This window comes from Protopterus annectens, chromosome 4.part0, assembly GCF_019279795.1.
Source record: "Protopterus annectens isolate FY-2018-M chromosome 4.part0, PAN1.0, whole genome shotgun sequence".
NCBI classification, from domain to species: Eukaryota; Metazoa; Chordata; order Ceratodontiformes; family Protopteridae; genus Protopterus; species Protopterus annectens.
The window spans coordinates 619,356,194-619,378,645 of NC_056733.1; the positions used below are offsets into that span (position 1 = coordinate 619,356,194).

The following is a 22,452-nucleotide window of genomic DNA, read 5'->3' on the forward strand; positions in this document are numbered from 1 at the left end:
CCCTCCTGATAGAGGCAAGGGCTTTGGATAGATGGGGAAAGAAAGTGTATACTTCTTCCACTTTAGCCATGAGGGCGTTGAATTGTCAGTTTCACATGTTAAAATATCAGAATTATCTTCTTTCACAGTTGAAATCTAAGGTGGATGCTCTGGCGGAAGGTATTGAGTGTAAAGAGTTGCAGGATTTAGTTCATGTGTCTGAACAAGTGGGTAAACATTCCTTGCAATGTGGTTTTGATGCTGTGCAGGCCTCCTCCAGGGTGGCTGCCACTGGTTCTGTTCTTCGTAGGCACGCCTGGTTGAGAGATCAGAACTTAGCTGAGCATGTTAAGTCAAGGATTTTGGATGCTCCTTTACAGTCTGATGTGTTGTTTGGTTCGCCTGTGGAAGCAGTTTTAAAGAAAATGGAGGACAAGGCTAAGTCTATGCAAACTGTTAAGGATTTTTGCAGGTGCAGCCTCCAAGTTTAGTAGAAATTGGCCTACTAAGGGGTGGACTTACCCTGCTTATGATTCCCAGTCTAGGGGTAGGTCTAGACGTGGTAGGGGCAGAGCTCAAGGTTCTTTTAGGCCTAGGGCAGGGAGTTCACCTGCTCAGACTTCTGGTGAGGGCAGGGGTCAGTCCTTTCGTAAGCAGACCCAATGACCTGCCTTTTCAGCTGCCAGTACCTTCTGCCTGGCGGCACCTCTAGGAGGAAGACTGTCTCTTTTCAAAGAAAATTGGGATTTAATTACCCAAGACAAATGGGTTCTGGATATCATTCACCACGGTTACAGGTTTTATTTCCATACCTTGCCTCCTTTCAAAGGCATGCCAGACATTCCTCCTCTACAAAGAACAGAGGCTCGCGAGACAAATTTCTCTGTTACTCCAAATAGGAGCCATTCAGTCAGTTCCTGTGCCAGAAAGGGGCCTAGGATTTTATTCTCGCCTGTTCCTAGTACCAAAGAAGGGGAACACGTGGAGACCAATTTTGGATTTATCTATCCTCAACACTTATCTGGACATTCCAAAGTTCAAAATGTTGACGATACAACAGCTTTTACCTCTACTGGGCAAAGATCACTGGATGGTAACTTTAGATCTCAAGGAAGCTTACCTTCATGTGCCTATAAGACTAAGTTGCAGAAAGTATCTGCGTTTTCGAGCTGGAAATTCTCATTATCAGTTCTCTGCATTGCCCTTTGGCTTATCTACTGCGCCCAGAGTATTCACAAAGGTTCTGGCTCCAGTGATAGCTTACTTCAGGCTAAAAGGAATTCAAATCTATCCTTACTTGGACGACTGCCTGATTCTGGCTCAAGAAAAGGAAGACCTTCTACAGCATTTGGAATATGTCATAGCAGTGCTAAGATGCTTAGGGTATTCTGTGAACGAAATAAAGTCCAGTCTAGTACCCTCTCAAGACATGTGCTTTCTGGGTGTGAGACTGAATACAGCAGCCCAGATGGCCTTTCTAACCCCGGACAAACAAAAGAATCTTTCCAGTTACTTCCATCAATTATCTCTTCAGTCCGGGCTGACTGCAAGGACAGTCCTTCAAGCCTTAGGGTTCATGGCATCTTGTATTCTGGTGCTTCCCAATGCCAAACTGCATATGAGGAAGCTACAATGGTATCTCAAAAATCTATGGACACAGCACTGCCAGGATTTGGACACTGTCATTCAAATAATACCTTGCATTCAAAAGGAATTCTTGTGGTGGGCTCAGGAATGTCACCTAAACAAGGGACTCTCTGTGACCCGGCCAGAGGCAAGTCAGATTCTAACGACAGATGCCTCAGACATTGCTTGGGGAGCTCATCTAGATGGGAAGTGGATACAAGACAAGTGGCCTGCCAGACTACAGCATCTACATATCAACATGAAAGAGATGTTAGCAGTCCAGTTTGCATTAATGGCTTTCAAGGAGTTACTTCTTCCAGGGCAGGTGTTGATTCTAACAGACAACGCAACTGTCATGTGGTACATCAACAAACAAGGGGGTACACATTCCTACCCATTGTGCAGGCAAGCAATGATTTTATGGGAGACTGCGCTCAGCTTGCAACTAACTCTTCAGGCAAGGTTTCTGCCGGGAGCACAGAACTCCTTAGCAGATGTGTTAAGCAGACAAGTCATGGATCCCCACGAGTGGAAACTGGATCTTCATGTATTTCAAAAATTGACAGTGTCATGGGGAACTCCAGACATAGATCTGTTCGCTTCTCCACTAAACCACCAGCTGCCAAAGTTTTGCACGAAGGGATTTCATCACACAGCTTGGAAAGTGGATGCTCTTTCGTTCAGTTGGAAAAATCTTCATGTGTATGCTTTTCCACCTCTGCCTCTTCTCCCAAAGGTGCTTCTAAAGGTCAGACAAGACAAGCCAAGGATGATTTTAATAGCACCAGATTGGCCTCGGCAGCACTGGTACCCATTACTGAGGAGTCTGGTAAGGAAGCCTCCATGGCCTTTACCCTTGATTCCACACCTATTGTCTCAGAGGGACGGTCATCTGCTCAATGTCAAGCTTCAAACTCTTCATCTAACAGCCTGGCATATTCTGTTTTGAAAGACAGCAGGTCTCAACTTCCTCAACAAGTTTTAAATGTGATTATGGAAGCCAGAAGACCTAGTACAAGGAAAGTGTATGCAGAAAAATGGAAGAGATTTTTATTGTGGACTGCAGCACAGAATTTGGAGATTTCGGAGCCTAATTTGAGTGTGGCTCTTCAATATCTTACTGAGTTATTGGACAAAGGTTTGTCTTTCTCTTCCATTAAGATTCATGCTGCAGCAATTTCAGCTCACTATGATTGTGACCCACCATTGTTTTCACATCCTTTATTCAAGCAATTTCTTAGGGGGACAAAGAATATAAGACCCCCATGTAGAGCTCCTACTCCTGCTTGGGATCTCAATTTTGTGTTGGAGAAACTTACTCTACAACCTTTTGAGCCTGCAGCTACTGCTGACCTGAAATACTTGTCATGGAAGACTGCTTTTTTGTTGGCCATTACTTCTGCAAGAAGGGTTTCTGAGTTACAGGCCCTTATGGCGGTTGAGCCTTTTTTTGATTTTTCATAAGGATAGGGTATCATTACGTACTAATCCTTCCTTTATGCCTAAGGTGGTTTCTAGTGTGGCTTTAAACCAAACTATTCATTTGCCTACTTTCTATGCAGATCCCCAAAATAAAGGGGAAAAGATTTTGCACACTTTAGATGTACACAGGCAATTGCGTTATTATTTAAGCAGGACTAAGGATTTTAGAAAGTCTCAGCAGTTGTTTGTTTCTTTTGCTTTGAGTTCGCAGGGCAAGCCTGTGTCAAAACAAACTATTTCTAGGTGGATTGGGTTTTGCATTGCATTTTGTTATTCCCATCATGGCAAAGAGATTCCAGCTGGGATTAGGCCTCATTCCACTAGGGCTACTGCCACTTCAACAGCATTTCTAAGGGGTGGCAACTAAGGATATTTTGGAGGCAGCTACTTGGAGTTCAGTGCATACTTTCTCTAAGCATTACCACCTTCCTCTCTACTCTAAGTCTAGGGCTGGTTTTGCCACAGCTATTTTGCAAGGCATGTTATCAGCTCCTGCTTCCTTATGATTTGCCAGCCTCCCTTACCTCTGCTTTGGGATTCTACCCAAGTGTTAGGACTGCAGCAATGTGGTATGAAGAACATAGTACAGTTTTGTACCTACCATAAATGTAGATGTTCGAAGATCCACATTGCTGCAGTCCAATTTACCCTCCCTCCTTCCCCTCTGTGTTTAGGGGTGGTTGTGTGGGTGGGATTGTACCTTTCTGACTTTGTATATATATATTGTACATATATTTGGTACAGGGGTGTTTGGTGTGTTGTTGTTTTTTGGTTTGGCCTTATCTTTTTAGGGTCTTCTGACATCTGGGGCAAGAAAAGACTGAGGAAATGACGTCGGTCATGCGCATTTGTACCCTGACGTCAGACTAATGCGCCTTGACCGACGTCAGCCTTATACTTTGGTATTCGGGCCGACTGGGACAGCGGACTACCCAAGTGTTAGGACTGCAGCAATGTGGATCTTCGAACATCTACATTTATGGTAGGTACAAAACTGTACTTTTTTCAAAGAGGTCCACTTAAGGAGAGACCTCACTAATAAATTCAACTCTGGATTCGGGACTTTACTATATTAGTACACCAGACTTTAAAACAGCTGATGTAGGTATACTGAGGAAAGAAATCATACCTGGTAAGGTAAACCTACACCGTCTTTAACACCCATAAAGAATGCCGGCAACTGGGACATAGAGGAACAGCTATACATGAGCATGTGAACAAATACAAAATAACATGACATTGTCATGCCTGAATGAGGGCTGGAAGGCAATTTGCACAGATGGCAGGACTGCTTGAACCAGGCACTCTTGAGAACACAGGCTGAACTTGAGCTAGGCTTGTAAGGACATTGGGGGCCATTAACCTAGTAACCTCCTATGATCCTGTGATAATATAGGCCATGATTGCTCCTGTATAACAGGTTAGGCATGGCAGTGTAATTTGTATGTGGGGACCAAGATGAGCAGTGCATTACATGCATTAATTGCACTTATGCAGAATTAGGTGTCATAACACACCCTTATCTGCATTATGTATAGAAAAGAGGAGAGTGGCATATCAAAACAGGGAGTAGGTAAGTGGGCATCTTATGGGAGTGAGTGGGCAGTGTGCAAAAATAGGTGGCACACATTCATACATCCACAAACATTCACAGGCAATCCACATTTTTACATAACACCTATTTTTTTCTTAAATTTGTTTATTTTACACTCAATAAGCAGCAAAACTGTTGCTTAGCGAGTGTAAAATAACTGCACTATCGATCTCACTTGCACTGTAATGCAGGCATACACACTCACACACACTTCTATTTTTTTTCTTTAGTGTTATTTGCAGGCATACACACACACCTATTTTTTTCTTAAATTTCTTTATTTTGCACTCGATAAGCAGAAAAACTACAATAAGTTGGTTTGCTGCTTAGCAAATGTAAAATTACTGAACGATCGATCTCACTCGCACTCTAATGCAGGCATACACACACATTTCTATTTTTACTTGGTCTTCTTTTCTTATTTTACACTGGCTAAACAGCAAAATTGATGCTTAGCCAGGGTAAAATAATGGCAGTCGTTCGGTTTCTCCACAGCAGTACGTGTAATGCAAAACCTTACTTCTCAATAGTACAAACTTTTGCAGAATGTCCAGATTTTGGCTTGTAACTTAGGTCCATCCTACTGACATTTTCAGGTTTGCCTACGGATTAAAGTCAGTAAATAATGAGTTGACTTTTTGGTGAAATGCATGCAAATACTGGTTTTATTTAAACACATGTCTACGTTTATAACAGCAATATTTAACGTGTCCCTATTTACAGCTCTTTCTCCTGTTACTTTTGCCTCTGTCCCGACTTCTGAAACTAAACAGTTTTGATGTATTTTTACTGAGGAACATTGCATGACCTGTACATATATGTAGGGAAAAAAAATTTAAAGAAAAATGTGATACAGATACCTCTAGTTAAAAAATAGTCACTGTGAAAATCGGGTATTCTAGCAATCCCTCAACAAAACAGATGTGTGCAGCAACTACTGTGAAGAAAACAGTTCCCACAGTCAGTCAGCATTGCATTTTTACAGGCTGCAAGAACCAAAAGTAAAATCCCATGCATAGTTAGTGTTTGGGGGCGTTCCCAGGGTGAAAGGACTAAAGGAGGCTGGTCGTGGGCGGTTCTTGGGCAGCAACGGAGGAAAATGTGAAAAGTAACAAAGGGCATTATTACCAAAGGGTTCAAGCGCCCATACCTTCTCTTCAGCTATGCGAGTTTGTGATATAGTCAAAGATGGCTCACAGTACCGGAGCTATTAGAACAGCTAATGAAAAAAGTCAGGGAAATTGTCATTCTGGATAACCAAAAGAATATGGTGCAGTGCTACGTTCAAAAAATAGGGGAAAAGAGAACCTCGGAAATGAGAAAGCAAGCAAAGCAGCACGTAGTGGTCCTTTAACTGAGATGCTTCACAAGGGCCTGTCCTTTTCTTCCATAAAAATCCATGCCTCAGCCATTTCAGCTCATTACAACACAGAACCTCCCCTCTTCTCTCATCCTCTGCTAAAGCAGTATCTCAGAGGGGCCAAAAACTTAAGACCACCCAGGAGAGCTCCATCCCCTGCCTGGGACCTCAATTTTGTATTGGAAAAGCTCACTCTCCCTCCTTTCGAGTCAGCTGCGACTGCAGACTTAAAATTCCTCTCCTGGAAAACAGCTTTCCTTTTAGCAGTCACTTCAGCTAGAAGGATTTCTGAATTACAGGTTCTTATGGCAGTGGAGCCTTTCATCATTTTCCATGTGGACAGGGTATCTCTCAGGACCAATCCATCCTTCATGCCTAAGGTGGGTATCCAGTGTGGCTCTTAATCAGACCATTCATTTGCCAACTTTTTTCCCAATCCACAGAACAAGGGGAGCGGATTCTGCATTCTTTGGATGTACACAGACAACTTAGATTTTACTTAAACAGGACAAAATCTCAAAGAAAATCTGAACTGCTGGTGGCATTTGCTGCAGGGGCAGAGGGAAAGGCTATTTCATAGCAAACCATTTCCAAATGGATAAGCTATTGTATTCGTTTCTGCTATATAAACCATGGAAAAACTGTCCCCCAGGGGATCAGATCCCATTCCACCAGGGCTGCATCTACTTCTACCAGGGCTGCATCTACTTCTACAGGCTTTCTCAGAGGTGTTCCTACCAGGGACATTCTAGAAGCTGCTACCTGGAGCTCAGTTAATACATTCACCAAAATTACCATTTACCACTTTTCTCTAAATCCAGAGCTGGCTTTGCCACTGTTGTCCTGCAGGGCCTTATAGCTGGGCCTAATGCTGTATAATTCCCTCCACCCAACCATAGCTTTGGGAATCTACCCAAATGTAATCAATGCAACAGTGAAACACGAAGAACATAGTACAGTTGTGTACACTTACCGTAACTGTAGATGTTCGAGTGTATTCACTGTTGCAGTCTTGGTTACCCTCCCTCCAGCCCCCTATTTTTCTCTGGCTATTCCTCTACTTCCTTTCACTATGCTTAAAAGTCATTTTGGTCTGTTTGCTTTTGGGATTGCAGGTATGTTTTTCGTGTTTTTAATTTTATTTGCTCCCCATTTGGGGGGCACTTGACAGTTGGGGCAAGAAAAACTGATGTAATGGTGTCGGCTGCATGTTTTATACCCCTGACGTCATGGAAGAAGGGACAACTGACGCAGGACCCAAGACTTTAACCAGGCCGACTGAGGGCAACCTGCCAGCAAATTACCCAAATGTAATGACTGCAACAGTGAATACACTCTAACATCTACATTTATGATAAGTGTACAGAACTGTACTTTCCCTGGACTACATGTAGAGAGATGGAGGAGCTCTATGATTTATGTAGCCCAGGCGGGTATGAGCCTAGCCCTGAGCATTCTCTACCATCATCCAGAATGATACCACAGTACAAGCAGAAAATGACTGATATCAACAATTGGCTGTTTCTGGTGTCATTCTAAGGGGATCCGGTATCTGTCTGCCTGGGTTGGCATGTTTGACAGACCTGGATGTTTGCCAGAGATGACCTGCATCTGTCACCCCTGGGCTTCGGGATACTGACCAAGGTTTTTGCCACCCCTGTAATGCTTTTTTTAGGTGGTGTTCCAAAGACCAAATTACCACTGTAACAGCTACAAACATGCTATCTGAGGGTCATGCTGCTCAACGCTAGAAGTCTAAATCTTAAAATGCACTTGCTCGAAGCACTCCTTAAAATGGAGAACATTGACATTTGTGCTGTAACAGAGACCTGGTTCAAGGCAGCAGAAAGCACCCCTGCACTACCAGGCTGTAACTCATTCCTCACCTTTCGGCCCCAGAACCTGGACCGAAGCTCCAAAGGCGGTGGTGTTTCCATATTCATAAAGGATGCACACAATTCCAGACTGGTAGCACAACATAACGCATCACAGATACTTCAGGTGCATCTAAATTGGGTAAAACAACGATTCAGGTTGTAGCCTGCTATAGGTCCCCAACCATGTCCCAAGATTCGCACTCCACATTCCTAAGCACCCTGGAGAATATTAGGGTCCAACCTAACACACTTACTGGGCAACTTCAAATACTCCTCCATTAACTGGGAAAACTACTCGTGTACCAATACACTTGCCCAACATTTCCTAGAATTCATTAATTTCAATGCCTTGAACCAGCTCGTTCTTACCCCAACTAGAGGTAGCAACATCCTTGACGTGGTCCTTGCTAACATGGGCGACTGTTGCTCTATACCAATAAGTCAACTCCTCCCTGGTTAAATCTGACCACAAAGTAATCACCTTGGAAATCAACAACCCCCCCCGGCAAAGGTTTCCACCTTGAAAAACTTCTCCAAAGCTAACTTTGGGCTCCTAAAAACAAAAGTGTTAACTTCACGGTAACCATGCCATTGGAGAACAGCTGCATGACCACCAAATCACATTAATGCCCTGTACGAAAACGTACACAAATGCATGGATCTCAACATACCCAATAGAACCAAGACGCTCTCCTAAAAAAAAAAAAAAAAAAAATCCTTTCTGGTGGTCCCCTGCCACTAACTCTACAACAGAAGGAGGAAACTGATGTGGAATAGGGTGAAGTCCCAAGACTGGAAATTCTCCCTGATTAGCCTCAACAAAAAGGTGAGATCCCTCATCAAATCCTCTAAAGCTAGCTATGAAAACAGAATTGCAGCAGATAGTAAAGACAACCACAAGTTATGTAAAGAATCTCCACTGCAATACCCAGATTTGTTCAGAGCTATTGCACAATGGCACCTCCTATACCGAGCCAACAGATATTGCCATTATAATGGCTGACAGATTCAGTGCCAACTTTACCCCTCTCTCCCCCACCAAAGGACCAATCACAATATTAGTAGATTGCCAGACACCCAGTATTACTGCTGCACAGGTTGCACTGTCCAAGGCCAAAGATACAGCTTCTATGAGACCTAACCATACCACGGCTGTGGTCTACATGAATTACAGACTGAACTAGCACTTCCACATGTGTGCCCTGTTCAGTCACAACCTCACCTCAGGCTTTGTCCCTACTGAATGGCGCACTGGTGGAGGAGTGACTACAGACCCTGGGAACTATTGCCCCATTAGTTTTACTAGTCTGATATGCAAAGCCATGGAACGCATCATCATGGACCTAATAAACAAGGATATAGGCGATCTCCAAACTCTGGATCCTACACAGTTTGGTTTTGTGAATGGTAGATCATGGCTGCTCAACCTGGTTGACTAAGAGTCCATCACGAGAGCTGTGGATGAAGGCAAGGTGGTTCATATAGCCTATCTTAATCTGGCCAAAGCCTTTGATACTATACACCACTCGGGAATCGTAGAAAAATTCTCTAAGCTAGGCATCAACCCCTGTATCACTAGGTGGGTTGTAAACTGGCTCACAGAACCCACAGTGTGAAAGTAGCTGACTCCAAGTCAGACTGCCGATCAGTCATGAGTGGAGTCCCACAGGGTTCGGTCCTGGGTCCTCTCCTGTTTGGTATCTACTTCTCTGAAGTCCAAGCCAACACAAAGGGACTCTGGCTGATTAAGTTCACAGACTATTGCAAGTTGGGAGCCATAATTAACTCCCCAAGTGATGCTGACATCCTACAGAAAGGCCTCACTGTGACAAACGACTGGTGTCAGAACTATGGCCTTTAGCTAAGTTCTAAAAAATTTTATCCTCTGTGGGAAAAACCCGGTTCCCATGAATTACCACATCGATAGTAGTCAACTGAGCACAGAAGGCGTTATGAGATCTGGTAACACAGGTTGACAGCAACCTCTCTTTTGTCCACCACATTGCCACTGTGGTCATAAAGTTGTATGCGGCACATCTCATTACTAAGAGTCTTCCATCCAGGAAGAAAGAGGTCATTGTCTCCCTCTTCTCTTCTCTCATTAGGCCAATCATAGAGTACAATGCCTTATCTGACATGTACCTCTCTAGACACCTGCTACAGCTGGAGAGGCTGCAAGAATACTTCAGAGGATCCCGGACCTTAAACACTTGTCCTATATGAACAGACTCAAAAAAACTCCCAACTATTCTGTCTCATATCGCCTACTTTGAGGCAATCTCTGCATGACTTACAAAGCCATGTCTAACCCAGCTCTGTTAGAAATGCTACATCTAAAGAAATCCCAACCCCTCAGCACTACATGCTCCAGAGACCTCACTGTCGTCAGAACAATCAGCAGAACAAGCTGGAGGGACAGGTTCATAACACAGCGACTGACCATGCTATGGAATAGACTTTCCAATACATGTCAAGTGGAAGGCCTCACTGGCCCTCTTCAAGAGAAATCTTGATGAGTGGATGGGAAATAGGAAATTCACTGGGAACTAAGGTCGGGTAGCACGATACCAGGGTAATCCTATGGGCTAGGCTTGTTAAAGGCTCCAGGGCCCATTAGCCTAGTACACACCTATGAACCTAAACCACTCTGTCCAGATGGTTGTCAGATTGCATTACATTCCCCTACAAATCCATAAATAAACAACTTCTCAACAAAGTAAGAGCTCATTCTACCAGGGCTATCTCTACCTCTTCTGCATTTTGTGCTAAGCTGCCAATTGATACCATTTGTGCTGCAGCAACATGGGCAAGTCCTCATACCTTTATTACTCCATGTGGATTTGGCCTCCAGGGACAAGGCCTGTTTTGGTCCAGTGGTCTGAAGAATGTTTTCCCATGAGTCAGCCAAGAAAGATGGTGCTATAGACGCTGTCTCACCAGTACAGAATGAAGGTGAGACAGGACATCATCACATACACAGCAGTTCTATACTCACCATAATGTTCCATGTGTGTTGTCTGTCTCGCCTTCATTCTTGCGTCCCACCCTCTTTCCCCCAGCCTTTGACTCCTGGAGGATTGAGAGTTTGTTTGGCGTCTAATATCCTCTTACCCTCTTCTTGGCTTGTAAAATAATTAAAAAAAATATATATATGCATATATTAGTATAACAGCAAACAAGATCTGGGGGATTCCCTAGAGCATCATGGGATAGGAAGTAAGCCACAAGCTAGTTGAAGACCTTGAGCTTTTGTAAACTGCCAAGTCGGAACTAAGGATCAGTTCTGAACCCACCAGTAAAGAATGAAGGCGAGATGTACAACACGCATGGAACGTTATGGTGAGTACATAACTTCTTTCTTTCCCCTGTTTCCCACAGAAGTTCTCACATTCACCTTGAAATCCCAGGAGGTTTTTGCAGGGCTTAGCTTTTAGAGCTGTGGTTGTACAGAATGAACTTTTCGTATTAATGTTATGTTAGCTAGATTTTCTTATTAGGACCAAGAAACAAGTATTGATTTTGATGTAATACAGGCTGATGTAACCCATAGCTTTTGTTTATGAAAGATGTATTTTAAGAACTTGATCATTTCAATCCGCTTCTGTCCTGCCTTCATAATGATATTTCTGTGGTGAGACTGTTTTTTTCATTAAATTTTTAAGGCTTGTTAAATGTTTTTTTCCTTGCATTTTAGTAAGAGTTGGTCTACGTCATCCTGATCCAGTGGTAGAAACTAGCTCCTTGTCCAGTGTCACACCCCCAAATATCTGGTATAAACACACACTGCCTGAAGAAACCATTGATAATGTGTGGCTTTCAGCTCTGCAGCTAGAGGCCATCATTTATGCTGCTCAGGTATTGTATAGACTTTTTACATTTTTTTTTTTTTCTAGATAAAACTTGGGTAATACTTTCAGGAAACTAGAGCTAAAGACTGGGTATCATCATCGTAGCTTTTTAACCTGTGATAATCATTTTGAAATCTTTTTCAGCAGTTGGTTCTCCTCTAGCAGAGATCAGATACATTTCAGTGGTGAAGTCATCCAGTAGCAGCACTCTGCATTTGCTTTTATGCCTTTACTTGTTCCTTTTGTTCAGTGAATTGATATTTTTTTCTCTCTCCAATTTTTAAGTTCAGTAGAAATTTGAAGTTTTATACATTTTGGTCATAGAAATTGACTTCTGATGAAAATCCTTTTTTCTGTTTAAAGTCCAACTGTTTTCCAAAGGTGGCCCTTGTAGAATTCTATTTTTTGGGATTTTGAGTGTCCTTTTTTATATCCCCCTACATCACTCTTACCACAGTCTGTGTCCCATGTCCATTACCAGGTCTACAAGCCTCTCTGAAATACCTCTGGACTTCTAGGCATTTGGGCTGGGGTCAGTGTGGGACCTGAGGGTGTGGACTTGCCGGTCTTACATCCACCAGAATTTTTTTTTGTCTACCCAGTTTCCCCAATACTTATATGGGTTCATGGTTTAGTCTAAAGGGTAGGTGTGCAATGAGGATGTGCAACATGTCCCTCTTCCTCTGCAGCAGTTCAGCTGTGTCCATCACCCATCCACCTGTTTGGACTAACCCCCTAACCACACAACATCCCAGTCTATGCTGGAAGTCATTGTAGGAGATGCCTCTCTAACCACCTTCCCCTCCAGGAGGGAAACACTTTCTCTCTCTGCTGCTTTGACAATCACCTGGGCTTTGTCTAGATATATCACCACAGTGGTGCATCCTTGTTTTGCCAATAATATTGTAAATAAATACTTTTTTCATTTCTTCTTGAAGTGTTCATGTGGAAGGGAAGTCAAAGAAGAGGGCAAAAAGTTTATAGTCCTCCTCTCGTAAGAAAAGTATCACTTTGTTCTAATCTGGGAGCAACATTTGAAATGGTTGTTGGTGTACATAAGAAATGTGCCTTTCCATCAGTTGTAGACTGGTCAACATCATTGAATCCTTTGGCTGTTTTGCTAAAGGCCCCTGCCTTTGTAGCCTATTTTCATCCCTTGTTCCTCCAGGGGAGGGCTTCCCTGCCTTCCCCCTGCAGTTCTGCAGTTAGGGGACCTTTTGAAGACAGTTTAGCATTTTTCATGTAATGCAGATGATTCTTGAGTTGTGGCGTTTGTTTTTCTTAGAATCATAGTGCTAACTTGAAGTTTTCATTGCTCAAACCTCCCTGCCTTTTGATGGCTGGAAGTCTTAGCCCTTGTCTATTTTTTATGAGGTTCCAAGTGTTCATATCTCAGCAATTCATGTGTTCAGTTGTACTGCATGACTTGAGAAGCTAATAGTTTTCTGATAATGTTGCTTATTGCTGACTGTTGCTAAAGAGCTTATTGGAAGATGTATTGGTGTAGTTTGTACCCAGTTTTGTTGTGAGTTTCTAGGAAACAAAATTTATTAGTAGTGACTTGTTTGTTAGTAATGTGATATGATCACTTTATGGATTTTTGTTAATATGAAAAGTTGATAATATGCTTTAGTTTTATTCCACTACTCCTATTTCTAATGATGGTCATCACTGGATCAGTGTTGCAGTAGCCTAAGCTATATAGGACTTCCTGCCAAGGATTGGATGACCAGCTAGCTTCTGAAGCTCTAGGGCACTTTCCACCCATCCTAATCACTGCAAAGCTCAAGGAGAGTGGTATAAAGACAGTGGTTAGGATGCCAAAATTTAGAAACTGTACAAGTTTTGTTGAAGTACTGCTGAGCCTTGCTCTCTGCTGCGGCTTCCATGGATTCTGAGGTTGGGTAATGCTTTGCAAGTTAGGTAGAGAAGGCGTTGGGGGAGGGGGGGGGCTACCTTCCATTTTTGTGAGTAAGGTTTATCTTTTCTGTCAAAATGTGTTGCTATGAGATAAGGCTAGTGTTTTTTTTTTTTTTTTTTTTTTGTGGTTGACACTGATTTTTCCTCTGATCACGCTCTCATGGAAGCACAAGATGGTAAGACTGTTATCCACTTGGCAACCTTTTTTTTTCCTCTTTAGAGTGATGAACCTTTGTTTCAGCTCCTCTGATGTTCCCTCACCAATCCATAAGAAGTGAAAAGTTAGGTAGGCTTTGGTTTTGACTCTGCTTATTTGCCTTGACTTTTGGTGGGTGATACCACTGTGCTCGTATCAGAGTCCATGGATCCTCCGTCACAATTCTCTGTCCCTCTGGTGTTGCTCCTTGGGAAGACATTACGAAACGAGATGTAGGCACACCCTCTAGGGCTGCTTAGCTCTCTGCTTCAGGTAAGGGGGAACCACACTTGCTGTCATTGGAGGAGGAGGAAGCAGATGTTTAGTAGGGCTATGCTGAGGATTTTGATAACTAAGGAAGACTTTTAGGGTGCTTTGTTCATTCGGGAACCACTCCCAAAAGAGGCATAATCTTGGACATTTTTCTTTACCTATGTCCCCTTCAGCTAAAGCAGACAGACAATCGTCTAGGTTTTGTTTAAGGCTTATTTTAAACATTTGCTTTAATTTAAGAAGGAAATGTGCTCTTATTTCAGATTTTGACTTTGTCCAAGAGGAATTAGGCTTAGAACATGATTTTAAGATTGTTCTGCACAAAAATGGAGAGTCTGACAGAAGAAAGACTGATGTTTTTTGTGTTTCACTATTGCAGTCATAACATTTGGGTGATGTGCTGGCAGGTTGCCCTCAGTCGGCCTGATTAACAAAGTCTTGGGTCCTGTGTTGGTTGCTGGCCCTTCTTCCATGATGTCAGGGGTATAAAACATGCAGCTGATGCCATTACATCAGTCTTTCTTGCCGCACGGTGCCCGAAGCAGAAGCAAGTTCGCAAGTGCCGGTCGGCCGACTTTTGAAATTTTCATTTTCGAGTTTCAGAACCGAAGTCTTAAACTGAAAAGCTAAGTACCCCGTTGGGGAAACTTTTTCTTGCTCCTTATCGATGTCAGTAAAAGTTAATAATTGCATTACTTGTGGGAAGCAAATACCTCATAAGGATTTTCATTTGTACTGTATTCCTTGCCTAGGCCTTGACCATAACGTACCTTGCTGTCGGTTTTGTGCTAAATTTAATCAACACACTATTAAACGTCAGTACATTTTTGCTTCTAAATATTTTGGCTCACGCTTTCATTATCCAAAAATGTCGTCTGTTAGCAATCCGACTACCGGAATACCTAAAAAACCGCAAAAAAAGACAGGCCGTCGAAGTCCAAAACTGATGACGACACTTCTCCTAAGGCAGTCGACAGTTCGCCATACTCACTGAGGCGCTTTCGCAGCCCCTGATACCCGCTACTTCTGATTCGCTAGCCTCTACTGAGACCCATTCGGAGTGCGCTATGCTGCGAGATGCTTCATTTATGGAACCCGTTTATGTCTCTACCTTAGATGAGTCCGGAGCCGCTGTGCAGGCACCGCCTTCTGAGGGTGTTTTCAGGCCTACAGATTTGTTTATTAGACTGCCATTTTCAAAACTAAGGCCAAAATCTAAACCTATGACTAAAAAAAACGATGCCTGGGCCACATGTGCAGGCCCCTATGCCTAAAAAACAAATGATCAAAATGGCTGAAGATTTAATTACTCTGATCAAGGGTAGTCACCCCCCCCCCCCCCTTCTAAGAGGCCTAGGCAAAACATTGATTATGAATCTTCTGAACAGGATTCTGTTTCTTCTGACTCTTCTAATGAACAGGATTTGTGTATACCTACTTATGAGGACTCTGATGCAGAAGATTCCATTCCTTCTTCTCCCCCTGAGGATTTTTCTTTTGGTGAAACTTGACATTCATTAAGGGAACGTTTCCACTGGGAAAGTCAGGATTTCTCTGAATCTAAAAAGGGACTTAGGAATTTTCTTCTACCTCAGCATAGGCCTTTGGCTGCTGTACCTCCTGTTCTAGACATTATTTATGTTTTTTCAGAATCTAGTATGGCTCCTGATTCTCTGCCTCTGGCTCCTTGTAAGCCAGACCGATACTACAGGGTTCTTGACTCCCACAAATTCCTTTTCAAAAATCCTTTTGCAGATCCTGAAACCATTTCTCAGGGTCCCAAGGGCATTAAGGCTTCTACTGCTAAAAATCCTACCCCTTCTGATAGAGATTCCAGGGTGTTGGATAGATGGGGTAAGAAGGTTTACACTTCTGCAACCTTGGCAATCGGGGCTTTAAACTGTCAATTTTATATGCTTAAATATCAACAGCATATCGTGAGACTGCTTAAACAGAAAATGATGATAATTTCTGACTGTGTGGAAAATAAAGATTTACAGGATCTATTGCATTCAGCTGAACAAGTTGGAAAAACATACTTTGCAATGTGGTTTTAATTCTTTGGAGGCCTCTTGCAGGGCTGCTGTAACTGGGTCTGTGCTAAGAAGGCATGCTTGGCTCAAAGAGCAAACTCTGCCTGATTATGTTAAAGCAAAGTTGTTGGATGCTCCTTTACAACAGGATCGCCCCTTTGGTAATAAGGCTGAAGAATCTTTAAAAAAGATGGAAGATAAAGCTAAATCTATGCAAACTGTGAAAGATTTCTTACAAGTGCAACCTCCAAGATTTAGTAGGCACTGGCCTAATAAGAAATGGTCTTTTCCAGTTCCTTCGAGAGCCGCTCAAGTCAAACCCAGACATTCCAAAGACTCCAGGTTTCAGTCACAAGGGACTTCAATGGGGGTGCTTCCTCCTCCAAATCTGGGAACAAGACACCTCCCTATGGTAAGCAGTCTCAGTGACTTTCCTTTGCTCTTACCAAGCACTTACCTTTTAGCCGCCCCTTTGGGGGGAAAACTGTCACTTAATGCAAGCAACTGGCACCTTATAACCCTGGACAAATTGGTTTTAAGTATAGTATCCCAGGGATACAGATTTCATTTCCACACGTTGCCAATCCCAAACAGATGGCCATACCTGGCCCCAAATCAGTGGGCAGAGGCACAGATAAAAGTACTGTTCCTCATGAACATGGGGGCTATTCAACCAGTACCAGAAGAAGAAAAGGGACAAGATTTCTATTCAAGGCTTTTCCTGGTACCCAGAAAAGACAAATCATGGGGTCCAATTCTACTGGCAGGAATTGAGCTTGTAGTTGTATTTGACAGGCCAAGGATAACTACTCTAAACACATTTCTGGACATTCTAAAATTCAAGATGCTGACTCTTCAACAGTTACTTCCTATGCTAGGCAAAGATACCTGGTTGGTAACTCTAGACTTGTGGCTTACCTTTATATCCCAGTCAGGGAATCTTGCAGAAGATACCTCCGCTTCAAAGCAGGCTACTTGCATTACCAGTTCTCTGCACTGCCCTTTGGCTTATCTACTGCGCCCAGGGTCTTTACAAAGTGCCTGGCTCTCCAGCAGTTGCATTTTGCAGGCAAAATATCCAAATATATCCATACCTGGGCGATTGTCTAATTCAGGCAGAAAACAGGGACATTCTTCTAAAACATCTGGTGTTTGTAAAAAGGGTTCTAACTTGTCTTGGGTGTACTATAAATGAAAAGAAATCACAACTGGTACCCTCTCAAAAAAATACATTCCTGGGTGCTCGCTTGATTACAACTGCCCAGATGGCTTACCTTATGCCAGAAAAGCAAATTCATTTGGTAACTAACTTCAAACAGGTGGCCACAAAAACCCTGCTATCTGCAAGACAAATTCTGTAAGCCTTGGGGTTCATGGCCTCCTACATTCTTCTAATTCCATATGCAGGACTGCATAAAAGGAAACTTCAGTGGTACTTAAAAAGTGTATGGAGTCAAAATTGTCACAGCCTGAAAACAATGATTCCTATCGTACCTTGCCTGCAACTAGAGTTCCTATGGTGGGCAGAGGCCTGCCACCAAAACAAGGGACTGCCATTCACTCCACCCCCTGCCGCCCAAACCCTAACTACAGACGCATCAGACTATGCTTGGGGGGCTTATCTGGCAGGGAAGTGCATTCAGGTCAAATGGAGTCCGAATCAAGTGCATCTTCATATCAATCAAAAAGAAATGCTAGCTGTACAGAATACACTGACAGCCTTCAAGGACTACCCTCATCCAGGACAATTAATGCTAGACAGACACCACAGTTATGTGATACATAAACAAGCAGTGGGGTACACACTTCTACCCCCTTTGCAGACTAGCCATGGCATTGTGGAACACCGCCTTGGCCTGTCAAATACAACTACAAGCTCAATTCCTGCCAGGAAAGCTGAATACTCTGACAGATGAACTAAGCAGAAATCTATTGGACCCACACGAATGGAAACTGAAACAATGGATTTTCAACATGTTGACATGCAAATGGGGGAGTTCAGACATAGATCTTTTTGCCTCAACCCATTACTATCAGGTGGTCAAATTCTGCACAAGAACACATCACAAAAAAGCTTGGAAAGTGGATGCTCTGTCCTTCAGCTGGAAAGACCTATCCGTCTATGCCTTCCCCTCTGCCTCTGCTCTCCAAAGTTGTTATAAAAGTCAAACAGGACAAACCAAAAATATTTTGATTGTTCCAGACTGGCCTCGCCAACACTGGTATCCACTCCTACACAATGTGTCACATCTTCCACTGTGGCACCTGTCTCAGACACCTTACTGTCTCAGCAAAACAACCAAATTCTGCACACTCCGCTCCAAACTTTGAATCTTGCAGAGTGGCTAATCACCTAAATTCACCCTTAGCATCCCTCAGCAAACCTGTGATGGATGTTATTTTGGAAGCAAGAAAGGTCTAGCACTAGAAAATCTTATGCTGACAAATGGAAAAGATTCTGTGTCAGGAATCAGTCACAAGGGAGAAGCACAGCAGTGCCCAATATTTCCCAGATTTTACAATATTTAACTGAGATGCTTCACAAGGGCCTGTCCTTTTCTTCCATAAAAATGTATCCCTCAGCCATTTCAGTTCATTACAACACAGAACCTCCCCTTCTCTCTCATCCTCTGCTAAAGCAGCGTCTCAGAGGGGCCAAAAACTTAAGTCCACTCAGGTGAGCTTCATCCCCTGCCTGGGACCTCAATTTTGTATTGGAAAAACTCACTGTCCCTCCTTTCGTGCCAGCTGCTACTGCAGACTTAAAATTTCTCTCCTGGAAAACGGCTTTCCTTTTAGCAGTCACTTCAGCTAGAAGGATTTTCGAATTACAGGCTCTTATGGCAGTGGAGCCTTTCATCATTTTTCATGCGGACAGGGTGCCTCTCGGGACCAATCCGTCCTTCATGCCTAAGTGTGGTATCCAGTGTGGCTCTTACTCAGATCATTCATTTGCCAACTTTCTTTCCCAATCCACAGAACAAGGGGGAGCAGATTCTGCATTCATTGGATGTACACAGACAACTTAGATTTTACTTAAACAGGACAAAATCTCAAAATCTGAACAACTGCTGGTGGCATTTGCTGCAGGGGCAGAGGGAAAGGCCGTTTCAAAGCAGACTATTTCCAAATGGATAAGCCACTGTATTCGTTTCTGCTATATGCGCCATGGTAAAACTATCCATCAGGGGATCAGATCTCATTTCACCAGGGCTGCATCTACTTCTACAGCTTTTCGCAGAGGTGTTCCTTCCAGAGACATTGTAGAAGTTGCTACCTAGAGCTCAGTTCATACGTTCACCAAACATTACCATTTACCTTTCTTCTCTAAATCCAGAGCTGGCTTTGCCACTGTTGTCCTGCAGGGCCTTATAGCTGGTCCTAATGCTGTATAATTTCATCCACCCTACCATAGCTTTGGGAATCTACCCAAATGTAATGACTGCAACAGTGAAACACAAAGAACATAGTACAGTTGTGTACACTTATCGTAAATGTAGATGTTCAAGTGTATTCACTGTTGCAGTCCTGGTTACCCTCCCTCCAGCCCCCTATTTTTCCTCTGACTATACTTATACTTTCTTTCACTATGCTTATAAGCCCTTTTGGTGTATTTGCTTTTGGGATTGGATGTATATTCTTTGTGTTTTTAATTTTATTTGCTCCCCATTTGGAGGGCACCTGACATCTGGGGCAAGAAAAACTGATGTAATGGCATTGGCTGCATGTTTTATACCCCTGACAACCTGACGTCATGGAAGAAGGTGCAGCAACTGACGCAGGACCCAAGACCTTGTTAATCAGGCTGACTTGAGGGCAACCTTCCAGCAGATAACCCAAATGTAATGACTGCAACAGTGAATACACTCAAATATCTATGTTTATGGTAAGTGTACACAACTGTACTTTCTGAGATCCACTACTTACCTTTTTCTGATGCTCTTTGCCAGGATGAAGTTACTAAAAAATAGAGTCCTAGCAAAGGTATAATTTTTTGCAGGTGGATTCCTCTCAACTTTTAACTGTTCCTGATTTGCCAGCCTTCAAGGACAGATTCCTAGCACCCAAAAGTTTGTCTGACAGTCTGGTACCAACCCCCAGAAAATCTTGATAAATTCTGCAAGATTCTCCAGTCCCACAAGTTTCTTTTTACAGAGTCTAGGTAAGACACTGCTGTTATTTCTCTGTCAAAACCATCTTCTACGAAACCCATATTGGCAGCTAACCATGTTCCATCTGATGACGAAACCTTGTGTTTCAGAATAGTGATTTTCATTCTTGCATGTTTTAGTTTCTGCTGGCTTCTTTTGGCAGTGTAAAGACAATAGTTGACCTGAGGATTTAAACATAACAGGCAAAAGAATTGGTAGTCTGTGGGGGATTTGTTTCCCCACGCAAGCAGTTACGTTTTTTAAATATTAAACATCCAACATCAAAATACTGTCAAGTTAAAAAAATGTTCTCCATCAGGGTGCTTGATGAATCGTCAGGTATTTCAAGCTTTCAGACTGAGTGTTCACATGCATGGTCTTGTAACTCGAACCAACATGAAAAACCCTGAAGATGCAAGCCAATTTACCTTTATACCACACACATCTTGATGTCAGACTGCAATTAAAAAGTAAAAGGGGCTCATCTCCCCAATGAGAAGAAGGTCCTTCAGAGTCAGTGTGTGAAAACTAACTTGCTTATGTAGAGCATATTCCCCTATAGAAGTGTTTGGATTCTGACTCTGAGACATTATCCACTGCTTTGCCCCCTGAGAACTTATTCTTTGACACCTGAAGGAATCCGTTAATTGGGAGTCTAGGGAATTCTCCCAGGTCCAAGCTAATAAGAGAAAGCTCCTGAACCTCTGTGACCCTAGATACCCAGTCCACAAAGTCTTGAATGCAGTGTTTGCAGAAGTATGATTGTAGTTTGATTCCCTCCCCCTGCCTCCTTTTTTTATTTATTTGTATGTATATATATATATATATATATATATATATATATATATATATATATATATTTATGTGTGTATATATATATATATATATTTATGTGTGTATATATATATATATATATTTATGTGTGTATATATATATATATATATATATATGTGTGTATATATATATATATATATATATATATGTATAGAGTGCTTGAGTCCCACAGCTACCTCTGTAGGGATCTAGTGGCAGTTCTTGGTGTGGTGTCTCTGAATCCCCCAAGTGATCATCTGAGCTTATAGCTGCAGGCTCAGATGATCGCTGTAACATCTATACCAGGAGGCAAGGTATTGTTCCTCTGCCTTATGCACCTACACAGTAGACAGGCCATTACTGCAAGGGAACCCAGAGCTGCTAGATATACTACACCTAAAGAAATCACAATCCCTCCATGCCACACACTCCAAGTACCTAAATCTCATTGCCACAATAAACAGAACATGCATGAGGGATAGGTTCCTAACCCAGAGACTTCCCATACTCTGCAACAAACTTCCCATTCACATCAAGCAGAGCACTTCACTGGCCCTCTTTAAGAGAAATCTTGAGTGGATGGGCAGTAGGAAGTTCACCCCAAGGATCACTTCAGTGGCCTTGCTTGACAGGGGCATTGGGAACTTAACATTAGGTGGCATGATGCCAGGGAATCTATTTGGGCTAGGCTTATATAGGCTCCAGGGTCATTAGCCTAGTACACACCTATGAATTTGAAGGTCATGGGGTACATGGCTACTTGTATTCTAAAATGGTCCCATTGGAAAAATTGCATGTGACGAAACTGCAGTGGTTCCTGAAAAATTGCTGGTGCAACACAACGTACAATAGAAACAGCACTACCTCTCTTGTCATGCTTGAAAAAAAAATCCTGTGGTGAGAGGAGTGTTGAAACCTACATACAAGCCCCTTCCATTTCCCAGAAACAGTCCAAACCCTAATCACATTTAGCTTGTAGTTGACTTGAGCACACCTGGGAAAACTTGAGACCAAGGAATATGGAACAGGCACCATGCAGCCCAGCATATCAATGGAAATGAAATTATAGCAGTTGTTTTGGCCTTGACAGCATTTCAAGAAAGATTTAGTATTAGGAGCCATGAAGATAAGGGATGAACTGATTACTGGCACCTGTGCAGATTAGCCTAGCCAGTATAAAGATATCCATAAAAGATTGAAGATAAAAAAATTGCTCAAGGAGGAACATCAGGATAGTTGGACTACAAGAAGGGAGAGTGGGCAAAAGTGAACTGAATTTATAATCCAGCTATTACAGGAT

The 22,452-nt window shown here is 42.7% G+C and overlaps 1 protein-coding gene across 1 annotated transcript in view; it reads left to right on the forward strand.

Moving 5' to 3' along the window:
• The window catches only part of SBNO1 (strawberry notch homolog 1), a gene marked incomplete in the record, with an annotated part of 3,303,179 nt that overhangs the window by 867,684 nt on the left and 2,413,043 nt on the right, over window positions 1–22,452 (forward strand). Inside the window, 1 exon segment of the mRNA XM_044068578.1 lies at window positions 11,613–11,773. Within this exon segment, the coding sequence (XP_043924513.1) occupies window positions 11,613–11,773 (161 nt within the window).